Below are 24668 nucleotides of genomic sequence, written 5' to 3'. Positions count from 1 at the left end.
CAAGTTAATGATGACTGCTTTGCAAATTGTTAGAAATAATAAAAAGAGTCAGTCATGAGCTTCCTCTGTATGCTGTCTTTGAACAAATATCCATAGTGTGTTTTTGTTTGTAGGGCTAGTAATTCAAGAAAAGGAAAGACAAAGCTACAAGTAAAAGACGCTTCAGAATTAAGTGATAGTCCAGGGGTTCCTAGGCTGAACATGAGCTGACCAGATCACATCACAAACCTTGAAAAACGTTTTAACCATATTACTGATTTCTCTGTAGTATAAATCACAGATGTTGATGTTGGAGCCACATGCGATCCATTGGATTTCTTGGAGTTCATTCTCTGGAGAACGATAGAAGCATGTGTCCTATCTAAATCAAAATTTAAAAGATGTAATTGTGAATGTCTAGCTTTAGTCAAATATTATTTTTACAAAAATCGTACTGATGTGACTGTTGCAGAAATTGCAACATAATAAAAAGTGTATTCAGTCATGCATTTAAACTGCAGGTTAACAACCTCCTATGTGACGCAGTCTATAATAATCCCAGAGGGTTTCATAATCTACTCAGCCTTAACTGTTCCCTGAAATCTGCATCAGCATCTACTTATGCAGTGGCCATGGAAACCAGTTTCAAACCCATTTACCCCATCATTTTAATAAATGCATGTACGCCCACAGACATCGAAGTTCTTCCCGTATGTGTGCGCAAAAGCAGTGTAGAAGGCATGGTGTGACATATTGCACCCTATTTTTGTAAAGCAACAATAAGTAGAGCTATTCTTATTGAAAGTACTGAAAATATTTGCTTATTTTTTACTATTAATATGATAATGAGAAATATTGACATATCTTACTTGGCCCTTGACTCTAACAGCCTGAATATGCTAATGTACAAAACTGATTTAAATGTCCCTTTCATACAATCTTTTTTTACCATTTTGTATCTATGGAATATAAACTGACACTATATTGCCAAATATATTTGCTCATCCATTAAAATATTAATTTCAGCTGTGTCAAGCACTTCCACAGCCACAAGCTCAAAGTCATGCTAGCTGCTTCCACATATGTCTGTGAAAGAATGGGATTAATAAATTTCACTGTAGTGCCATGACAAGATGTAGTGGCTCCAGCTGATAATTTTCATTACTACTAAATGTTCGATAGTGAACTGTTGACAAAGGCTAAGGTTTCATTAGCCTCTGCTAAGAGGTTTCTAGCTTTCTGCGGATGCAGTAGCTGCAGACCAACAGAACGATGGAACATCTTCTGGGTGAAATAGAGCCAAGACACGGCTTCTTGTCCAACATCAGTGTCTAACCTCACAATTGTGCTTCTGGAGGAATGATAACTATAAGCATAGTCCTTGTGGAAGCTAACCATAAAGTTTTAATCTTTATGGATTAGGAATTTGATGTTAGTCAAAATCTGGTTGGGATAGATCTGTGAATAAATTTGGCTATATATTGCATATGCGCCACTGAGCTAGTTTTACTATCTGTTGTTGCAGGCACTAGTTTCATCTATACTACACTTGATATATGTTTTCTGCTCCCTATTTAGATATGTTGTTTAAATATTGTTTTTAATAAAGTTTTCTATTATTGTTTTGATCCATCTCTACCAGCTTATTTTATTACTTCCTATTTTTTTTCCCTCATTTCTCCTCTTCATCATTACCTACAGAGCTGAGATCCCTGACTGGAGCTTGTGTGTGTGTGTGTCTTTCTTGCACATATTTAGGCCCCAACATTTTTTCTGCCATGGGAGAAACCCTGTCTGTTTGAGTTATTTCAGAGTTTGTGGTTAAACAAGACAGCCCGAGGAGTTTCTCTGTTGTTCTGTTTTCTCTCATGTCTGTGCTCCTCAGTGAGCTTTGACTCAGCTGAGGGGAATGGCGGAATGGCAAAGCAGCCTAGGGTGTCTCTTTTTTTTAAAAGGATGTTTTTGTTTCATTGAGCATTCCAGCAGCTCTTCCATGGTTAGCCAGTAACTATAGACACCCAAAGTCTTATTCATCATCCTTTTACCATCATTAATGAATGAAATTTAGTTTGTCAGGACATTTGAGGTTAATTAGATTTTTCTGTTAAAAAAAATTATGGAAGCAGGGTTTCATACAGTTTGGACCATATGCCATGTATTCATGTCAAGAGGCAATTGATTTTTTTTAAATGAAATTAGAGTTGTTGCATTTTCTTTTAAGTTTTAGACAATGTTTACACTCTTCACAGATGGAGTGTGACCTTGAAAAGGGTTTGGAGATGAGAAAGTGGGTCCTGTCTGGGATCTTGGCCACAGAAGAAGCATACCTCAGCCATCTAGAGGCTCTTTTACTGGTGAGTGAAACCGCATTGCACAACATTATTATCTCTTTAAGTAAACTCCTGGTTGCACCTTGTGAAACAAGTGACAGTGGTCGTTTTTCACTCTCCTGATGTTGCCAACTTTCAGTTCAGTTGTTTCAGTTTCAGCGCTTCAGGGATTTCAGCAAGTTTCTGCAAACCAGTGACAAATTAAAGATATTTTAATTGGATAATTAGATTTTCCCCTTCTCAATATGTTTCAATATACTATTGTGTATTTAAGGAGACTCTTACACCAGTCCAGGGACAAGGAATCAAAAATTGACTTTTGATAACTTGTGCAATTTTTACACTGGTTTATTCATCTCTGCCACTCTATGTTAAATCAACTGAACTAAATTTCCGTTTGTCTCAGCCAATGAAACCACTGAAGGCAGCTGCTACAACATCCCAGCCTGTTCTCACAGTGGCCCAGATTGAAACCATCTTCTTCAAAGTGCCTGAGCTGTACGAAATTCACAAGGAGTTTTACGATGGACTTTTGCCCCGCGTCCAGCAGTGGAGCCACCACCAGAGGGTCGGAGACCTCTTCCAGAAACTGGTGAATACAATCTGAGTTCCTATCAAAGGAAAATTAAAGGGTTGGTCTGTTTGTGGTTGTAGTCTGTGTGCAGCTATGACAGCAGCTGAGTCCCTGGGTGTAGCTGTGTGACGTTACCCCTAATCAAAGTGACAACATTGGGCAGCCAGGAAGGTTGACAGCAGTGGAAAAGGACATTTGGGGTTCTACAGTGACATTTATGTTGCCTGGACGCCCTCCCAAAGCAAACCAACAGAGCTTCAGCGGCTTCACTTACTGTAACATCTCATCAAACGGATGTCAGAAGCAGAAGCTGCCAGTTAAATTTGATAAATCGGCAATAAAAGCAGATTTTTCTAGCCATCTTCCTGTTCGTGATTTCAAATTTGCACAAATTAAATCTGTATTGGCTTTACTTCCCCTTTTCCACCCAAACAGCTGCTCAGTCTCTTTCTGTCCTGCAGCAATTTCTTCCAAGGATGTTGGAGCCAAATGTGCAGTACAGTTGTTCTGTTTAATCATTTTCACAGCGGGTCAATTAACTCACAATAAATCATTTGTTAATACTCTGAGAAATACAGCTCCTCTCTCTCCCACTGATCTCTCCCTCATGCTCCTCATCTACCCCCCCTCTCCAATTCCCCCCACTGGACTGGTTTATACTCTCACGTGCACACGCACACAGAGGGGGGCACAGGCCGGCCTCACAATGCCCCCTTTCTGCCTCAGGCAGCTGAGGCCATCACAACGCTGTGTGCTTTTTGTCTTCAAGAAGCTGCTATAAATAGGAGCTGCCTTCACCACACACACACACACACACACACACACACACACGCACCCACGCACACACACATCTCTGAAGGCTGCCTTTGGGCTTTGGATGAGAAATTTTAATTGAATTTTTATTATTTTCTAGTGGGTGGGCACTTGTAAGAAATCAAAATAAATAAGTTTTCTTTTGCATATTTACTTTCTCTTTTTGGTTGCTTCTAAATCGGACACATTTATTTTCAGTTAATGCATTAATTGTCTCTTCTGATGGTAAAGGATTACACAGTCATTACGCTTGCTGTTCCCTGTGAGAAGTGGTTGAGAATGGTTCACATTTTAGCATGCATTTAGCATGTGTTACTGTTATTTCGGTTTTATGGGTCCCAGACTGGAAGAACTCTAGTTTTTAACATACAGATTTGGTTTACATAGAAAAACTTCTATGTTTTTAATTCTTAAAATTCAAGTAGGATGGCAACACTTACAAACTGTGCTTGGAAGAACCTGTATTTAGTCTTACTTTGTATTTAGTCTTTCTTTGACAGATTTGATTGGTGTAGATTATGAAAAAAGGAGAAAAAAGAAAAAAAAGGTGGTTCAGATGTCAAAATAACCCAATGCATTTGTCCTTTACCACACTGGCAAATTAGAAGCCAACTTCAGCTTTGTGTTCAAATCATAAACTTCTACGGGTAGTTTCTGATTTGAGCAACCAACAGATAGTGTAAAAAGATAGATAAATAACATGATATAAGTTGTATTAAGTTCAAAAAGAGCTAGAATTACAGTCATAAACTAACAGATATCACAGTTATTGTATTATTGTTATTGAACAATGAACAATGTCGAATTTTCTGACATGCTTGAAAATGAAGCAAATATTTACTTTACACAGTCGAACTGTTTCTATCTTATTCCCTTTTTCGTAAAACCGTTACAGCTCTGCTGCTCTGAGGACAAGGGAAAATGAAAATTAAAGGGAGTAAAGGAGGTGATGCATGCGTTCTGGTGGGGGTGGGGACGTCCGTGAAAGGATGGGAGCCGACAAGCCAAGTAGATTTTTAGGCTGCTGGAACTCTGATAGAGCTGTCTCACTATGACTCTTAAATCTGCAAAAGCTTAGGAGTCATGAAACATCAGAACGAGGAAGATGAGAGAGGGGATGAAAAGAGGAAAAGGCAGAGCGTCGCTGACAGGCTACGAGAGTGAAGTGTCAGAGAGAATCGTTTGAAGGCGGAAAATAGGGCAAATTCACAGTTGTGATCCTGATCCTCCTAAACACAAGCCTCAGAGATGGGAATCTGTTAAACTAGTGTTGAATTTGTTTTATTAAAGATGAGTAAAAGAAGATGAAGCTCTTCTGTTTTAAACTGTGGCTGTGACAAGCTTTCAGTGTCAAACTTGCTGTTGGTTGTTAGCTTGACTGTATCATAACATTGACCAATAATTCCCTAATATCTCTTGGACAAGTCTTGTCATTAATTTTAAAATCTCTCTTGATCTCTGGATCAAACTTACAGTAAGTGTCTCAGCTGCTACATAGACTTCACCAATCTTTACTACACAGTTGTTAGTCATTTTACTCCCTTGCTAATCAATATGTTTGTATTCTTGCTTGTTTTGTACCTTAAGAAACAGAATCATCTGTAATGCGATGCTGAGGGTAATTGTTTTCCCAAAAAATTCAGCTCAGAAAATTTGGAACAGGAGGGAACAGCTGTAATATTTCAACAATCAAAATAAATTAGCTCTCTATGAGTATAAGACTTATTAGTTAATTTCCAATAAATTAAATTATACAGAGTTTATAACTTATGCCTAATGATGACACCTAACTACAAGGAAAAATGAAAACTTGAGGTAGCTGGGTATGAAATCTTTTGTTTAGTGGGAATTCATGGAACAAATCATCAACAAATTTGACTCAAGTTGGGATGAAACGGGATTTAAATTTCAAAGGTGCAAATTGACCCAGAGTCATCCTAAAATCTTAATTTTTTTTCTGACTACACAGACTTAGTGACTTCCTTGGTGATTGCTCTGCAGTACTCTGATAGTAAAAGTCTGGGGTTATTTTTCAACGCCCATCCATATTACTTGAATTACATGCTCTCCTGTCTTTCCCATTTCCAGTAGGATTGGAAACCAGTTTTCTGTCAGATCTGAGGGAAAAGAAATTATCTTCTAATAATAGGAAGTTCCTTACCACTGCATTTATTCACTGTTGTTCTAAATTTTGTGTATTTCTTAATGGGAACAGTGTTATTTCACTTAGGCCTACAGCTACAACTAGTTGACATGCTACATGCTAGTAAGGGCATCTTGCTAGTAGATTGGATTATGCCCCCTTTAATAATAAACAAGATGAAGGTATTATAGCCTCAATACAGCCAGAAGTGTTAGCTTGTATCTTGCTACATTTAGCTCATGGCGTAATTGAAACAAATCTGTTCCTGCCTAGATGAGACAGTGCTTTCTTTTGTCAGAAAATGTTTACAATACATATGAGCAATTTACAAGCCAAAGCTAAATTCAGCCATTTTTATGTAATGTCACTCGGCTGTTTTCCTAATGTTGTTTTCTGCAGTAAATTACACAGCTGCTCTAACAAATTGCAAATCCCAAGCTGAGAAATCCAAACACCTAAGCATGTTTCTTCCATCTCTCAAAACCATTTTCTGCCATGACTCTATGGCTACAATCCATAAGCCTACCCGCTGTCGTATGGGGATGTGGTTGTGGGATATTTGGGCGGCCCGCTCCCTCTGCAGGGAAACCGTCACGCTCTGAATTGCCCCTGCAGTAGAGCAGATTGTGTTGCCTGGGGAAAGATTATGAAAGCAGCACCTTCCTGCTTCTTGCTGCTTTATGGCGCAACAGCATTTTTGCTAAACAGCATTTTAAATCTGTTTTAACTTGGACATAATATACAGCTTTCAGTTTTGTGGCACATAATTTCAAAGTAAAAGAGTGCGTGAACTCATGGCAGATATGAATTAGAAAAAAAAAATTTCTCCAGAGTGGAAAAGTTGTATGATATTGAAAACAAAAGAATTTGGCGCACAACTTTGAATTTATTTTCAGTAGTTTACTGTATTTTTACTTCTAAATGCTCAAAGAGCAAACGCTGAAGTTTCATACATTAAAATGCTAAAACACTAATCTCAGTTTTGAATTGCTATTTTTAGTTAAACTTACTTTTCAGTTATTTGTTGACAAAAGGTTGTGAAACATTTCTCATGTTGCAATCTTTCTAATTATCTAAGCTCTTATTCTTAATCATTGGACAAAATGAAGATAAATAGATCTTTAAGATTCATTCCTACAAAATGCATGAAAGGTCTGAAATGCTGCCACCTGAGATCCGTTTTACAAGTAAAATTTCCTGTTCAGCATGTTCAGATGGGAAGTGCTTACATGTGTGATAAGCATTTTAAAGATGGGGGTGGGTGCATGGGGGTCGATCTTGACAGCTCACACAGGGCCCACCTCCGCTCCACTGTACGCTCTCCTCTCTCAGCTTTTGTTCCGAAGAATTGATCGTCCTTTTGTTCTCCGCTGAGATGAATCTCAGCTCTGGCAGACAGTGTTTGCTGGAATTTAATTTCATCATCAGGCTTCCTAAATGTGCTATCATAGCCTCTGTTACAGCAGTCATTAATTATTCCACTCAACACAGAACAGGTCTCTCTAGTTGCTATAGCAGCAAGCGTCTAGGACCACCATAGTAAAAACGGGGTTGTTTTGACTGCCTGTCTTCTTTGCTCTGTGTTTTGTTCGATTATGTCTATCTTTTTAAGGTTTTGTTGGCTCTAGTGGCCATTATTTGAAAGTAGTTCAACAGGAAACAGGGTAGTGAGAGAGGGGAAAGACATGCGGCAAATGTCGCCAGGCCGGAATCGAACCTGCGACCAACACCATGAGGACTAAGGCCTCAATACGTGGGTCGCCCTTTTCCCCTGCGCCACCACAGCACCCTTCGATTATGTATATCACAGTCTTTCAGATTCTACTTGACTAAACGATACATCTTAGCAAGAAATTACTTTGATTATGTATGTTGCTATTTCAGCTTGGCTTTTAAAAAAAGCATTTTAAAAAATTTACAAAAAATGTTTTTTCTTTCCCTTTTAATTTTAATATGCTAACACTTCCTTTCCTACTCAGGCCAGCCAGCTTGGAGTGTATCGGGCATTCCTGGACAACTATGAGCTTGCTGTAGAGACAGCGGAGAAGTGCTGCCAGGCCAACTCGCAGTTTGCTGAAATCTCTGAGGTAAGACTGACCACATAAAATAGGCAGGTAGTGTTTGGTATAGTGGTCATCCAAGATGTAACCGATCTGGTATTCTTTTCTCTCTTGGAGCTCCAAGAAAATCCTTTGGCCCGCTTGTTTGGTCTGGACCAAAACCAGACCAAAAGTGCGGTTTGTGTTCACATTGTCCTTTTTTTGCAAACAGCCTGTAATTTGTAAACAAAGCCACACATGTGACGATCATTGCTCCCATTGGACAGAAATGACTGGGCCGCAGCAGGGCACTGAACTGGAAAGTAAACAAACGTGGAAGTCCTGTGTGATGCATTTATGTTGTTAGAACTTCAATGCCAGTTTGTATGTCAAAGCATCCATTCAACATGGATTTTGCAAAGTGAAAACAGCGTCTGCAAATGTGTGCAAACTGAATGAGACGAGATGTTCTGTGGTTCCCTGTTTAAAGTCACTTAGAAAATATTTCCGTCCTGTTCCACTTAATCAAGTTCTGACAAAACTAACAAGAAACTTCTTTTGATTCATAAATTGAGAGCTCCACTTTATTGTTATAAAGTTTGACTGTTTCAGCTGCTCTTTGCACAGTTCTGTCTGAGCAGCATGCATAGCGATTCACATGACACCAGCAGGAACGAATGACCAACATAGTTTCATTTTTTTTACCGCAAATGGACTGAATTTCTCAGTTGGTTTGACCACACTGAGTTGCTTAAAAGCAAACATAATTGGAAGAATGTATAACTGTGACTACTGAGCAGTTTGGTGATCAAGAGCATCTTTGAAGCTCTTGATTCATTACTTCTCCCTTTTTATTTACCAACCCACAAGGATCTTTCTAGTACGTAATTTTTCATCTGTGTTTTATGAGGGCCTGCCAGTCAGCATTTAGGTGGGCATCTACATGCCGTACATGAAATTCATCACGGAAGACTTATTAATGCTCTAAGTAATGATGAATAACTCTGAGCCATCTAAGAATGATAGTAAGGTAAAAATAAAATCTGCTGATGGTTGAATAATTAATCTGGAAGTGAATGACTTTTAGTGCTTGAAGCAGTATAACTATATAATATAACCTTACCATGTTTTTGTGTTGTTAATCTACTCAGTGTTGTTTGTGCCAACTTAATTTTAGGTTACAATTTTTTGTTGTGTTTTTTTTTTTTTTTATCCAAATAGAACCTGAAGGTGAGGAGCCCTAAAGACTGTAAGGATACAGCCAAGAACTCCCTGGAGGGTCAGTCATATTAAAGTTACTTTAAATTCTAAATCTGTTTTGTTCTATATTACATGCAGAATAAAATTTTCACTCTATTTTTGTCTAATTTTACTTTTAGCTTTACTGTATAAACCTGTGGACCGGGTGACGCGCAGCACTTTGGTGTTACATGTAAGCAAAACGACTGGAAACATGCTTTGTTGAAGTCACAGCTGTCTATATGTCAGAAACTGAGAATTCAAATTTTTTATTTTTTTTTCTAAGATATTTTTTGTTTTTTGATGCATTACTCTGTCATTTGCTCAAAGGACTTGCTCAAACACACACCCACCAGCCACCCGGACCACCCGCTCCTGCAGGACGCCCTGCGGATCTCCCAGAACTTTCTGTCCAGCATCAACGAGGAGACGACATCAAGGCGCCAGTCTCTAGCTGGGAAAAAGGGAGAGGTGAGTGTTCAGAATGCAAAGCAGTAAGCTAGTACTGCTGTTTTTATCCTAAGAAACGAGCTTGGAAGGCAATAGGGAGCCGACTATCCTGTCCAGGGATCCTTTGTCTCATGTTCTGGTGAAGTTGAAGCACAAAACAGGAACCTGACTATTAAACTGAGGCTCCTCTGCCATCTTTGTCGCTCCAAATCCTCCAAATAGTTTATAGGTGCTTGGGAAAGGCAGTTTCTTACTCAACCTTTGTGATTTAAGAGTCATTCCATTGACATAGAATGTCTTCCTTCATAATTTTAACATATTGTTTAAGATTAATGGTTTCTTTGATCCAAGGTTATACCAGCTTCATGTTTTCTGCTTGCCCTCAGTATAAATTACTCATACTAAACAGTTGTTTTCCCTTGTGCTGCAAAGTTTTAACTAGAACTTCTGTTTGTGGGCATGGATCACTGAGGGAGGATTTCAGAAATGTTTTCTGGCCTGTCGAGGGACCAACACTACTGTCTGTTTTCATTCTGGTACCGCCTGCAGTCATGACGATTACAGAAACCCAGGATGTACAGATTTCTCTGCCTTCCTAAATCTTTTCATGTATTTTCCTCTTATTATATGAAATCTCCAAATTCATTACATTTTGCCTTCTTTCTGGATTTTTTGATTTGGATTTGCTGTTTTGTCAATCAACTCAATTATTTATTACATTTCACCAGGTACTCATGATAGGTACCTTTCCTTTAACAATTTTTTTATCTCTGCTATTCTCCATGCTTTTTTTTTCCAGGGCCTCACAAAATTGATCATACCTTTAAAACCTTTTTTCACATTTTGTCATGTTAGGACCACAAATTTTTGTGTATTTCATACAATTTTTTTGTAACACAAAGTTGAATATTGTTCTAAAAGGAGTTAAATACCACCTGGTCCAGGAGGAAAACCTGTAGGAAGCTGCAAAAGACTTGAGGGGTATAGCTTTGCCTTCCAGACAAAAACACTAAACATACACCCAGAACTATAGTGGAAGAATTATATCTGAGTATGTTTAGTCTGTAGAAGTCTGTAGACCCAGCTGAGAATCTCTGATAAGATTTTAAAATAGATCTTCACTAATACTCTCCACTGAACCAGACTGAATTGTTGTCATTTTTCAAAGAAGCATGGACAACCATTATGTTCTCAAGTTGGAAAAAAGCTGGGGGAGACGTACACCAAAATAATGTTCATCAAAGTATTAGCTGGATGGACCCAAGTACAAATACAAATCAATCCCTCTCAAATATTTATTTGCAAACAATTTTGAAAACTCCATATTGTTTTCCTTTAACTAAGGTTAGAAACTGAAGGGATAAAAAAAAACATAAATGTCGTAACAGGACAATGATAATATTTTTGTAAAGAACTGTTTAATATGCAGGGATGTCTATTGTTTTGTGAATCGTCTGACTGATAATTATGTGCTTTAAAATGACAAAGGAACATTGATGCAGTTTTTTTTTTTTTTTGCTTACATAGGCTTTCCATCTTTTTTTGCTGCTCTCCTGTAGTTGAAATATGTCTTAATATTTTTTTTCATATCCCACGTTTTCCCCTAAAATAAGCCTCTATTTTTTTTAACCTATGTCAGCTAAACTCATCTTGGGAATGATGACATCACAAACTCAACCTCCAAATGACTTTGAAGTCACCACCAGATGAGTGCGTGGGAGCCACCAATCTGCAGCCTAAAGCAGAGCCCATGTCCTTATATGGTCATAGCAGGGTTGCCTCCATGAGACTGATTCTGTCTGTTTGCTCTGTATCTATCAGTCCCCCCGCCACCCCATCCACCCATCTTTCGAACCAGCGCACACAGACTCGCTCTACCACCCGCTCCCCCACCGGTTTCTCCCATCCCTGGAGATGAGTTGATGCACATGAATGGATGCCCCTTGATTGATAGCCTTTGCCATACACAGTGCCTTGTAATGTGCCACCAGTCCACACTGACTGGCAGATTTCTCGTTAATTATTTATTAATGGTATATGGGAGGAGGCGAGACGCCGGGGCTCCTCCCCCCGCTCACAGGGGGGTCATTACTGCACCCTTTCCATTCACACACACTTCCCTACTCCCTGTTCCATATGTTAGAGGAACATACACAGTCGCGAGCACACACACACATTTCCTTTATTATCCCTGCAGGCCTCAGTTTCCATCTCAGTCAGTTCAGGCCCCAACAGCAGCCATCAAATATTTATCATGGATACATGAAAGGAGCCCTCTGAAATCAATGGGCTTCATTATATTACACCTAACAAAAGATAAAGTAAACAATAGGCTGGAGTTGTTGTTTTTTTTGTCTCTGTTGACACATAGAAGCTGCTGATTTTCATGTAAAAACTGTGCATTTTATTTCTACACACATTTTCTTTTTAAATAAATACTCAATATTCATTTCTCTTTGCCTTAGGGTTTATGTTGCATGTTTAGAGTCTGGAATTGTATTTCCCTCAGTTTCATGTCAAGCTTATTTGATTTGTCAATGATAAGGAAGTTAGCCAACATGATAGAAACCACAGAGTGTATTTGTGTTATTGGCTAAAAGCTAACCAATTGGAGGAGCACTGGAGGGTAATCATTGCCGTCCATGCATAGACACTGAGTCACTTCCAGCTTGGTCAGTGAAGGTATGATGAAACCGATGAGTACAGGTGGGCCCCCAGAGGCCCTGGCCCCGCGCCATGATGAGTGGGGGTGGCGGCAAACAGGAAGCACTTAATTAAAATGCAAATGATGGCATTCATGTCCTCGCTCTGCTTTGTTTGCCTTTTGGATGAAAATAAAAATGCTGAACTAGAAATGCACACAGTCATTTTTTCCCCCCCAGTCCGCATGCACACACTAGAACACGCACAAAAAAATCCACACACATTCACACGAGTGCAGAGGTGCCCTTTAAAGCTTGTGCTCTAAAAATAAACCATCCCATTACTTGTGCATTATGCTCTTGGTGAGGCTCCTCCAAGAGTTGGTCAATATTTAATCTGTGCATGAGCAGTTTTTTTTTTCCTTTTTTTTTTTTTTTATGCGACGGTCAGCTGCTGGAAAAAATGCATTTCTGTTCCTGCCTGTTAAATACTATGGCTGCCTTTTCTCTGTACTGGAGGAATGCAGCAACAGTACCTTCTAAATTTATTCATACAATTTGAAACTTTTTGTATTTTTCCACATCAGAACAACAGTTTTTAGTCTATTTGATTGGACTTTTATGTAAAAGATAAACAGAATTGTGAAGTGGAAGAAAATAATGTCCAATATTTAACTTCTGTCCTTTCTTTTAAGTGCACTAACTTTGTTTTTTTTTTATTTCACTCGTTCCTTCCTTGTGTCATTAATTCTTTTATTTCTTGTCATTTTGTCCTTCCTTGCATTTTACCTCCCTTTCTTCTGTCCTTCCTTATGTCTTCTTCTCTTCTTTTCCTTAACTTTTCCTCCTTTTTTCTGTTCTTTAACCTCCTTCTTTTCTGTATGTTTGCACGGACTGCAAATTTAGAGCCTGCCCACTGTTATAGTTTTTGTCATGAATTCATAGAGAACTTTAGAATTTTGTATTTATAATTTTTTTTAAAAATTAAATATGAATTATTTTTAAAATTAGAAAAGGATAATCTGTCAGAAATAAAAGGTTGAACAATTTTCTGGGGGTGCCAAATGGTTTCAAGGGTTACGTAGGTAAAGTACAATCACGTCCACATCAACCTCTAAGAAACGGGGATAGCAGGATATTTGTGGATACCATACACAGTAAAATACTTCTTGTGAAAAAGCTTAGTGAGGTACAAATGTCTGCTGAGAATCTGGTGGTGATACAAATGCAGGTTCCAACTAGACACACAGTATGAAAGCAAGTAATCTTAAAGTTATTCATCACAGGTTATGGCTGTTTTACGTTCAATATGTGGAATTAGATTCTGTATTTTGATGATCAGGAAGGCGATAAGTGCAGTAGAGATGGGAATGTGTTGTTGCAATGACACATGGGTTGGTATCTATGTAATGTAAGAAGCATCTATGTGATACTTATTCCTCAGGGATCTCCTCTGCGGCCTCATTCTTCTCCCTGCTTCCTCTCAGACATCGTTACACAGGTTCTCTCTGTCATTTCTCCTCTTTTCCTGCATCTTAGTCATCCTTCCTCAGCCCCCTCCTTACATCATTCACAAGCTTTTCAGCTCTGACTCACAACAGAACAAACCCTAAGATGCGCAATTTTTTTTAATTTTATTGCGAGCACATAAATGTTCTCCTCCTGTCATTAGCCTCAGCTCTACTCCAGTTTTCTCTGTCGGTGACTGACACGCTGGAGATGGGAGGAGGAAAAAAACCAAAGTAAAAAAAGAGAGGGGAGGTCACAAACAGGATGACAGGGATGTAGTTGGCTCTGAACAGACATGATGTCATGCTTCGTGGCTTTGCTGCAGGGAAGGAATGTTTACTACAGGTTTGAAGTGAGCGGGAACAGGTTGCACAGTAATAAAACTTTAGCTGTTCAAATTTGCATCCAAATTTCTAATTGCATGTTTTGTGCTTTTCTTCAAACCAAAAAGCCCTTCAAGTTTCCTTCTTTTGCAGACAATCAACTGCCATGGCTCCTGCCCTATTTGCTAACGAGGAAATCTACTTAGTGTGTTTATTATCAAACATCTTTTCAGTTTACAATGACATTTTTGCGAGAATACAAAAAGATTCCTCATAAGTAAATATCTGTCACCAAGACAAACCCTCAGATTTAAGGGAGAAAAGTGTAAAATTTCCACCAGATATAAAGTCAAGCTGAGACGAGAACAAAGCAGACTTCACTTTCCATCCCACAAGTAAAACTGAGGTTAAAGCGAATAAAATTGAGCACTTTACAACCAAAATGTGGTTTTACATTTGTCTACGCTCCTTGTCTTCATAAAGAAATCCTTAGAAAATGTCTTTACTGCCCCCTTTTGGTTTATGGCCTTATTACACATCTCATTATATAGTCTGACATCAGCGACGAATCCTGACCCCCAGATATCACTCTTCTTTTTTGTGAGAAACTTCTCATGATTTCTCTGCAGCATAAAAATAGATGATTCAGATTCTTTTCATAAACTGAACTGATACAACCAGTACTCAATCTCGCAGATTCTATTTCCATTTTACAGGCTTTATTGTATAGCTGAGTCCTTCCTAAATCAGTCATTTCCTCATGACTCTCTGTTTGTTTCTCTGTTCTTGCTGGTTTAATTAGAGAGATTATTCAGGGTCTCGCTTAAGTATTTACTTCAACTTCTTCATATTATGTCACATTCGAACCCCTAACCTCAAATAGAGCACCATGAAGTACCACAAAATTGCGACTTGAACGAAAAACTGTTTTTTTTTTGTTGTTGTTGTATTTTTCCAAGAATAAAAAATGTAAAAGGTTTCTTTTTATTTGGGCAGTTTTAAAGATTGCTTCCAACTGAATTCAGAATATACTTAATTAGTAAGTCTAAGTGCACATGTGTAGGCTACAAAAAGCACCTTTTTGTAGTCTACACAAAAGGGCATGGCACAACAACAGCATTAGTTAAAGAAGGCTAGCAATCCAGTTGGGAGGATCTGTTGACAGGCACGGGCTGAAAGTTGACTCTTTCTAAATAAGTGCAAAAATGAATCTATTATTGAGAGAGAAAAAAAGATTGCCTCAATACCGTGTTGGGAGCACAGCTAACATATATAAGATGGTGCTCAGATAAGACCAAAGTCAAGCTTTTTGGCAAAAGACAGTTTGAAGAAAACACTTCACATTATCCTGAACACAACATACACATGAAGAACAAGGTATCATGCTGGGATGCTTCTCGCTAGAGACATATGAGCTGTTTGAAGTGAAAATAGGTGGAACTAAATACAGGACTGTCAAAAAGAACACCTGTTGGTTGCTACAAAAGTCCTAAAACATGGGCAAAGAACCACAAACATGCAGCCAAGTTGCTGTTTAGACCTAAATTCAATCAGAGAATCAGTGACTAGACTAAAGGAATGACGAATGGCAATATATTCAATCTTTAGCTGGGGCCAAGATGCACTTCCACTTCACTTATGTGTGACTTTGTGATGGTCAACACTGAGGTTCTTGGTTGTAAACATGACAAAATTTGAAAAAATTACAGTTTGTTGAGACATTTTACTTAACTTTTTTTATTAATGCATCCCTTAGAAAATGGTGGAGTCTCCTATGCTACCAGAAAAGTGGAGGATGTCATTCTTTTTTATCCCCCCCTGCTGATCTAAACGATGCCGTCTGTCGCTGCTGTAGAACCGCCAGCTGCTGAAGGACAGTTTCATGGTGGAGCTGGTGGAGGGAACCAGGAAGCTGCGGCACGTCTTCCTCTTTACTGACCTGCTGCTCTGCGCCAAGCTGAAGAAACAGATTGGAGGGTAAAGAAAACAGTTTGTCTTTGCAAAGATAGAGGAAAAACCTCACAGCTATGCACCACAACATTGACACAGATGATATAGGAGTTGGAAAACTGACTCAGGAAGTTTTTAAAGGACCAATCCAGGTTATTCTTTCACAGTTACACGTGCCATCGTATGGAAGTTGGTGCTATACCATTTCAACATAATTATAAATAAATTAAAAATATGTATAAAGTAAAATTAAAGCAGAAGGGATGAGTCTAGAGCAAGAACTTGGTATATTTACAAAAAGAGAGCAAAAGTGAAAGGTGAGAGTGATGCCTGATCACTGCATTCTTTTAGTGATCAAGAAATTGGTAATACTCAGGCATCCGGAGCAGAAAGAGCAAATTAATCTGCTAAAAAAAACAAATATTTTTCAAAGTTAAAAATGTTTTAAGACTGAAATATCTACAAACAATACAAACCAATGATTAAGAGAACAATATTCAGTAGAAAATATAAAGGATATGTTAAGCGAGCAATTAGATCCAATGGCACTTGCATACTAAATGATGTTGCAAAAAACCCATCTGCATCACATAAAGCAGGAGCCAAATAGTGATTTCTTCTACAGATGGCCAATAAGTCCAATATGGACTCCAAAAAGCCACCAAAGCCTTTCCCTAGTAGTTATCTGTATCAATTATCCTGCTTTATTGATCCATCTCCTGCTTTCAGACCTACTTTGCATCTACTTTACTTTTATTTCTGGACATTCTAACTTTCCTCTTTCTGATCCAAATGCAGTAAAAACCAACAGTACGACTGCAAGTGGTACATCCCCCTGACTGAGCTGACCTTCCAAGGCCCTGAAGACACCGAGCCCCTCACCATTCCCCAAATCCCGGACGAAGAGTTGGACGCCGTTAAGGTCAAGATCTCACACCTCCGCAGTGAGATTCAGAGGGAAAAGGTCAGTCGGAGGACTCATTCCTAAATACAGATTATTCTGAGAATCTGAGTTTTTATGAAGCACTTCATTCTTTTGGCTTTGGATTTTCAGAGAGCCAACAAGGGTTCAAAAGTAATCGACCGACTCCGGAAGAAACTGTCGGAGCAGGAATCTTTGCTGCTACTAACGTCTCCCAGCATGCCGCTCAGATTGTTCAACAAGAACGGAAAGGTGAGGATGCGACCGTTATGGTAATGTGCTCAGATTCTTCAATCTTTTCTAAATCGTTCCCTGCATGTTATTTGTATTTCTTCAGTCTGTTATTTAACCGTTGCCTTCCTGAGTCATTCAGGTCCCAGACATAAATCAGTCACAAGTTGCAAATCCTTTCCTGGGCTTCTTAAAGTTTGCTAATGAATAACCCAACTAAATTCGGAGTTTCCCTTCTACTAATTGCTTGACCTTCCATTGTTACACTTTCGTGTTTCAGATCTTCAAATATGTTTCAACATCAGACAAAGGTGCCTTGATTAAATACAAAAATAAGTTTCTAAGCAACTGTTTCATTTTACTTGGCTCGAAACAAAAGCGTTTGAACAGCCTGTTTAAAATCATGGCACACCACATAACTGGATTTTAGTCTAGACTATGAATAGGCTACTGCAAAACCTTTTTTTCTCTTTTTTCAGCCAATCATAGAGGGAATTTCTGGTGTGTTTTGGATCATTGTCTTGCAGCATATCTCAAGTCCACATGAGCTTTTTATGATGAACAGATATTTTCTCTCAAGATATTCTGTTATAGACCCAAAATCTTGTTTCCTTAAATTATGGCTGTTTTAATTATGGCATGTTTAACTAGAGGTACGTTGTTTTTTTTTGGGGGGGGGGTTAGTGCTCTGAGTTTTGCAGCAGAAGAAATCGGCACAGTTTACAGAAAGTTGCACTTTTTCTGTTTTGTGCTAGCAGTGGTTTTCACTTGGGAACTCTCTTGGATACCATTTCTGCCCTGTCTCTTTCTCATTGTTGAATCATGAACTCTGACTCTAACTGTAGCAAGAAGTCTTCAGTGCTTTAGATGTTGTTCTGGCTTCTTTTGTGACCGAAAGATGTGCGCTGGTTGTTACAAGCTGAAAAGGTTCTCCACCATTTGCATGTTTTCTCTGTTTGTGAATGTTTATGCCTAGGGATGCTTTGCTGCTTTTGAGATCTTTAACCTCCATCTTGTCAGGCAGTTCCTATTTGAGTGATTTTGTGATTGTGATATTTTGGCAGTAATCAGTGTGACTGGTGAAATGTAACTCAGCTGTAGTTAACCATAGCTTTTTACTGTTTTACTAAGGTTATCTAAAAGATTTAAGTATGGAAAATAGAATCCAAAACAAGTCATACACATTTTCCCAGACCTCCGTGTTTTCTTATATTCTCTGTTTGTGTGTGTTTGTGTTTTCAGAGTTACAGCTTCCTTATTTCTTCTGACTACGAGCGTTCAGAGTGGAGAGAGATAATCAGGGAACAGCAGCAGAAATGTGAGTGTCAAAAAGATGTCCTCCAGGCATGTCCTGTCTGATCCAATTAAAGAACAACATACCTGCTTCCCACATCACAATGTGCAATGCATGTTTAATTACAGCAAATCCTGCTTTTTAAGCCTATGACTAACAAGACCCCTCTCACATTCCTTATGTGGTTATGCCAATATGACATGTTTTTGATATCCACTGACATAAACTTCTGTGTCTTCAAGGTGTTAAAACTCCCTCACTGACGTCCATGGAGCTTCAAATGTTGACCAGCTCCTGTCTCAAACTCCAAACTGTCCACAACATTCCACTTAGTCTGAATAAAGAAGGTAGGCTCCTTCTATGTGTACCTAAATGTAGGGTTTATTTGTGCATCAGGAATAAAATTATTACAAAAACAGCTTTAAATTAAATCTTTTCCACAAGCAGGCATTGCTTTTGCTCTTCCCCCTCCGCCTGAATCGACTCCAGAACAAACAGAGATATGCATGCTTTTCTAATCTGCCCCCGCTGACATCCTTTTCCAATCTCTCTGCTGTTTTTCCAGAGGATGAATCCTCCGGTCTCTACGGGTTTCTGAATGTAATCGTCCACTCTGCCTCTGGCCTCAAACAGAGTTTAAGTGAGTCACTCAACTTCAGATTTTATGCATTAATTATAACATAAGGTAACTCTAGTAACCACAGCTTTAATGTTGCTGTGCAAAAAGCATCTATTAATTTATTTTATTTTTGTAGTTGAAAGAAATGCAACCAAACATTCCCTCTGAGCATACAGAGTTCCCTTTTTTTCTTTTTTATGTGTAATTTCTTCACCATCACCCTCTTTCTGCCAGATCTCTACTGCACATTGGAGGTGGACTCATTTGGCTTCTTTTTAAATAAAGCAAAGACGAGAGTCTACCGATACACCACTGAACCCAAGTGGAACGAGGTAAAATCCAGAACAAATACCCACACTAAATCTTTACTCGTCTCATTTTATGACTGTAGAATTTTATGCAAATACCCAGCATTAATGAACCATCTGGTATTTTTTCTTTTACTCACCAGTACTCACTTAAAAGACTTTTTCTTATTTGTGTGTTTTATGCTCCTTCTCATATGTGTAGGATCTGTTGTTTTTATCAGTTAGCTGTCTGTTTCTGAGTAGCAAAAAGATGTCCATCAAACACCACTAAAAGGATAATCTGCCTTCCCACAAAAATATAGAGGAAATTAACTACTGCAGATAGTTATTGTTGCATACAAGCTGGTGCATATTGCACCCTCCAGTTATTAGCACCCCCCGGTAAACATTTATGAAACATTCCTATATCTATTTGGTTGAATTTATTTAGTATGTGAAAAATGTCCCACATGAGAAGTTATAGTTTTGATCAAAATCACTGATGTCACAATCATTTCCACAATTACCAGAGGCTGTAAAAGAAATGTGGCTGAAGCTTGTACATCAGATTTTGCCCTTTGGTTGCAACTCCAGCACATAAAATAGGACCTACTGTAAGAGTGTGGACAATCTGAAGAGATTGTGCAGCGTCTATGTGCACACCAAGAAGAGTGCACTCATAATGCCACGGCTGACTAAGGGAAGAGAGAGTTTAGAAAAATATTAGATCCTCTTTGAGAATTCTGCTTAACAAAGTGGAAATAATATGAACTAATGAGGATCTGCATCACACGATGACTCACATCTGTCCAAAAGCTAAATGAACCGACAGTGTGGATCTCAGAACAATGTGCAAACCATATGTAGAGCATTACCTTACATAATTGCAAGGAATATTGCTCAGCTGTGGGCAGTAAAGGGATAATATTTGTAATTTTTGTCTCACTGTTTCATCTTTCATGCAAACATTGTTTTTCTTTGTTTCCCTTCCTTTTACCCAAAGGAGTTTGAGATCGAGCTGGAGGGCTCTCAGACCCTGAGGTTGCTCTGCTATGAGAAGAGCTACAACAGGACCAAGCTGAACAAAGAAGACGGAGACAGCACAGACCGCATCATTGGGAAAGGACAGATCCTGGTATGACATGACGTCAACCCCCCATTACGATCTGCAGACTTACCATGACTCAGTATTGATTGGGAGTTATGTCATCTCCTCAGCTGCAAAGCATGAAGCACACATTGATTTGACAGTTATGATGTAGAAAGATGATTCTTGTTATTGCAATAGATAGTCCAATCTGTATAGCAAGTAACAAATGTCTGTCAGTTCAGCAAAGATTTTTTTTTGACAGACAAAAAGCTGCCATATATTGGACCTTTTGTCCATTGTTGTACTGACAGGTTTAGCTGTCAGAACTCCTGATGACTGATGGTATCCTGACATTAATGGCAGAGTTAAAGTGTCACTGATGAGGTTGCCAAGAGAACATCAGCCCAAATCCAACACTGCAAATTAGCAAACATAAAGATAAAAAAAAAGACAAATATTATTCTCTTTTTGCGCTCCTAGCAAAAATAAATAAAAAATCAAAAGCACACCCAGAGCAAAGCAGGTTTGTTTCTGTTAGTTATGGAAAAACAGTTTTAATCTGAGCTTTCTGTATCCTGTTTGATTTGGTTCAATTACAGCAGAAAAGTCTGGTTCCTTGGCTCACAAGCTTAGTGACATGCTCCCCCTAGTGGCATCTTTCAGTAATTCTGAGACCTGATCCTGTCTTAATGGGATGATGTCATTGTAAACCAGCTGCCTGAGATGGTTGACAGGATTTTCACAATTCTGAATAAGGAACAAATAAAATCTCTTTTATTTGACATAAATCCACTTATTTTTATTTGTTGTTGTCATTTATATGTGGATCACGTTGTTTACATGTTAAAATTACCGTTATTTGCTGGCTGAGGATGCCCAGTTTTCTCTGGCTGCAACAAAGAAAATCAGAGCAAAACAACAGAAAGCCTGACAGGTTGCTTAGCATAACGACTTCATATCATGCAGCAAGTTATATCCATATGTTTGTTTTTTAGTCAAGATCCATCCATGTTTCTGTTCCTGATCATTTGTTCATTATCCATCTATTATCTGTTATCTATCCATCTATTAATTATCTCCCCGTCCATCCATTCTCTGTAGTCCTTCTACACCATTTATAGGTTCACAGGTACTATATAAAATTGTAGTTGAGAAAAGGCTAAGCCCCACTAAATCCAGTGGACCTCAGTGTTGTCCTTTTTTACTGGAGAAAATTGAAATCCACACCTTTAAACATTTCAACAGAAAAAGCTGCACCCTTTTCAAATTAAATGCAATTCTGTATAATCAAATTGCTCAAAGTGCACACTCAGCGGTACAAGATTCATTTATGAGAAATGTGATCTGATTTTGTACGCAACCAGAAGAGGCTTTCGCAATATCAACATTCAGTCTTCTGTGTGTCTGCTCGTATTCTGCATCATCTCAGTTGCACCAGTTTGTACTGCCCCAGATCCAGTTGGCTTATCAGATCTGTGTGGTTATGATTTTAGTCTTTGGAAATAAATCATATTTGTTTAATCTTATATCTGGAAATACAATAAATGAATGATATCAGCATCCACCTACTGCATGTAGAGGGTAGATCTTTGCAGTTGATGTCATAGTTTTATGCATAACTGGTTCTCTAACTGTTCTAGACACAAATAACAAGAGTGCATAAACCAGTAGAAATTAGCAGAAATTAATTAATTAATAAATAAATGAGCAACTACATTTTGACTTTTTCTATTTTTTCCTAACCTCATGTACTCATATGGTATTGAATATTTTTGTCTTTACCATTCATTTTATAATAAAAACAGCGTATTTTGATTATTCCTCTCAGCTTGATGCTCAGACTCTTCAAGGCAAAGACTGGCAAAGAACAGTTATTCCTATGAATGGGGTGAGTCTGACAGTTATTCTTCACTTTCATCCAATCCATTTTACTCCGAACATTATTGTTTTGGACTTTTTCTAATAATATCATTCTTTAAAACAATATTTACTTGAGATTCTGCAAAGCTGTCGTAAATAAATTTCTGATCTCTATGACAGATTCTCACTTTTAAACTTGTAAACTTTTTTTTTTCTCTTGTCAGGTTGAAGTGAAACTGTCCATGAAGTTCACCAGCAGAGAGTTCAGCCTGAAGAGGATGCCCTCAGAGAAACCCATGGGCGTGTTTGGAGTTAAAATCTCCACAGTGACCAAGTGAGTTAACGTTAGAAAAATTGAGTAAATGCATAAAAAGCAGTCCGTTGTGTTGAGAAAAAACAATATTGTGTATTATGCTATGATATTCTTGCTGGTATACCTCAAGTCTAACTTGTTGTCTTCTTTTCTGTGCTAGACAAATGCTAGTTTTATCTAGCACAGACAAAACTAGCACTTTTATTTAACTGATCATGTTAAAGTTTCCTAACCAGCACCTTATTTTTTTTTTATTGTCCTTGTTCTTGTATTGGACAATATGTCAACCTCTCACCACTATTAAGCTAGTATAATCAAATAAGTGGCTGTTTGTTTTTAATTATCAATTTTAATTTGTTTTCCTTAAACTTAGCCACTTACAATGTTCTCATGAAAAAAAAGGATAGGACATTTGTTCAGCATAGCAAATTATCCATTCATCTATTTGACCTTACTCCATCTATCACAAAGTTTTTCTTAATACATTGAAACAGAATGAAATAGGACAGAGAGCTCTGGAAGTCTGGCTAAAGGGCATAATTTTGAAATAAAAAAATATGTAGGAACCTTCACCTTCCAATGAAACAGAGTTCAAGAATAAAGAAGAAAGTGATTGGAAGTGATTGACAAATTGTTGTAGATTGTCAAAGTGTTTGTTTTTGTCCTGATCCAGACGGGAACGCTCCAAGGTGCCCTACATTGTCCGTCAGTGCCTAGAAGAGATAGAGAGGAGAGGCATGGAGGAGGTGGGAATATACAGAGTATCAGGGGTGGCCACTGATATTCAGGCTCTGAAGACCGCCTTTGACACCAGTAAGTCCTGCATCAATCTATGTCCTAAGCTTAAATGATCTGTATACTGCTGCAATGGTTATTCAGTGTGAAGAGGAGCCATTAGGTTCCTATACTCTAAACCTTTAAAGGTTTCATTGCATAAGCTATCTTAAACAATGTATTTGCATTTTCTTATCATCATTTTAGCAACACACATCTTAGCTCCTGCCATGCTTTTCCTCTGGTCTTTACGCATTTCTTGTCTTCCTCCTGCAGATAACAAAGATGTGTCTGTGATGATGAGCGAGATGGATGTTAATGCCATCGCTGGAACCCTGAAGCTGTACTTCAGAGAGCTGCCTGAGCCCCTCTTCACTGATGAGCTCTATCCTAACTTTGCAGGTGGCATCAGTAAGTTACCACCCACTGCTTCTAATTTATTTAATTATCGCTATTAAAATTGAGCTGTTTCAAGGTAGTTGTCACACATTGCTTCTTGAAGAATTCAACTGCATGAAATGTGTGGAAGAATCACATGAATTGTTGCTTTGTCTTCCTTTCCTTCTGTTCAGCCCTCACTGATAGTGTTGCCAAAGAGAGCTGTATGCTGAACCTGCTGCTGTCACTGCCAGAACCCAACCTAGTCACCTTCCTTTTCCTTTTGGATCACCTCAAGAGGTACGAAAGACATGACACTATAGTTAGTACCTGGGAGATATTCAGACTTACAACTCCATGACTGGCCTTATGTTTCAGCTATTTTTTATTTTTTATGTGTATCTTAAACCTATTTACATAATCATTTATAATATCAAATATAATTATTTTGTATTCATTTTAAATTTTTCCTCCCACATAGGACGTACTTATTATACAAACTACTTCTCAGTTCTCCAAGTGTTTAATTTTGCCCCATTGTGTATTTGCGTTTAAACTCTCTGCACCTGGTTCACTGATTTCTGCGTCAGCTTAAGCGTTTGAGTTCTCAGAACTCTTCTGCAGTTCTCCTTTCAGTAGTTTCCTTTAGAGATAAACTCAAAGAACCACCGTAGGCAACAATTCATCACAGTTTGACATCCTTGGCACCGATGTCACTTGTTTGTTGTCCTCTCCCCAGGGTGGCAGAGAAGGAAAGCGTCAACAAGATGTCTCTGCACAATCTGGCAACCGTCTTTGGGCCCACTCTGCTAAGGCCGGCAGAGAAGGACAGCAAGATTCCTACTAACCCCACTCAACCCATCAGCATGGGGGACAGCTGGTCCTTGGAAGTTATGGCACAAGTGAGCT

The 24668-nt window shown here is 38.5% G+C and overlaps 1 protein-coding gene across 1 annotated transcript in view; it reads left to right on the top strand.

Annotated features, from left to right (window-relative positions):
- bcr (BCR activator of RhoGEF and GTPase) overlaps positions 1 to 24668 on the top strand; it is a 73375-nt gene that overhangs the window by 42787 nt on the left and 5920 nt on the right. Inside the window, exons 3-22 of the mRNA XM_044144497.1 lie at positions 2229 to 2333; positions 2716 to 2901; positions 7819 to 7926; positions 9100 to 9157; positions 9258 to 9310; positions 9448 to 9588; positions 15897 to 16018; positions 16790 to 16955; positions 17046 to 17165; positions 18387 to 18462; positions 18681 to 18785; positions 19004 to 19078; positions 19292 to 19389; positions 20348 to 20479; positions 22263 to 22322; positions 22519 to 22628; positions 23281 to 23420; positions 23658 to 23792; positions 23954 to 24059; positions 24499 to 24661. Coding sequence (XP_044000432.1) covers positions 2229 to 2333; positions 2716 to 2901; positions 7819 to 7926; positions 9100 to 9157; positions 9258 to 9310; positions 9448 to 9588; positions 15897 to 16018; positions 16790 to 16955; positions 17046 to 17165; positions 18387 to 18462; positions 18681 to 18785; positions 19004 to 19078; positions 19292 to 19389; positions 20348 to 20479; positions 22263 to 22322; positions 22519 to 22628; positions 23281 to 23420; positions 23658 to 23792; positions 23954 to 24059; positions 24499 to 24661 — 2259 coding nt within the window. The remainder of the gene's footprint in view (positions 1 to 2228; positions 2334 to 2715; positions 2902 to 7818; positions 7927 to 9099; positions 9158 to 9257; positions 9311 to 9447; positions 9589 to 15896; positions 16019 to 16789; positions 16956 to 17045; positions 17166 to 18386; positions 18463 to 18680; positions 18786 to 19003; positions 19079 to 19291; positions 19390 to 20347; positions 20480 to 22262; positions 22323 to 22518; positions 22629 to 23280; positions 23421 to 23657; positions 23793 to 23953; positions 24060 to 24498; positions 24662 to 24668) is intronic.

This window comes from Gambusia affinis, linkage group LG17 (assembly GCF_019740435.1).
Source record: "Gambusia affinis linkage group LG17, SWU_Gaff_1.0, whole genome shotgun sequence".
NCBI lineage: Eukaryota > Metazoa > Chordata > Actinopteri > Cyprinodontiformes > Poeciliidae > Gambusia > Gambusia affinis.
Note: the sequence above shows the minus strand (reverse complement) of the source record. Positions and strands in the feature narration are given on the sequence as shown.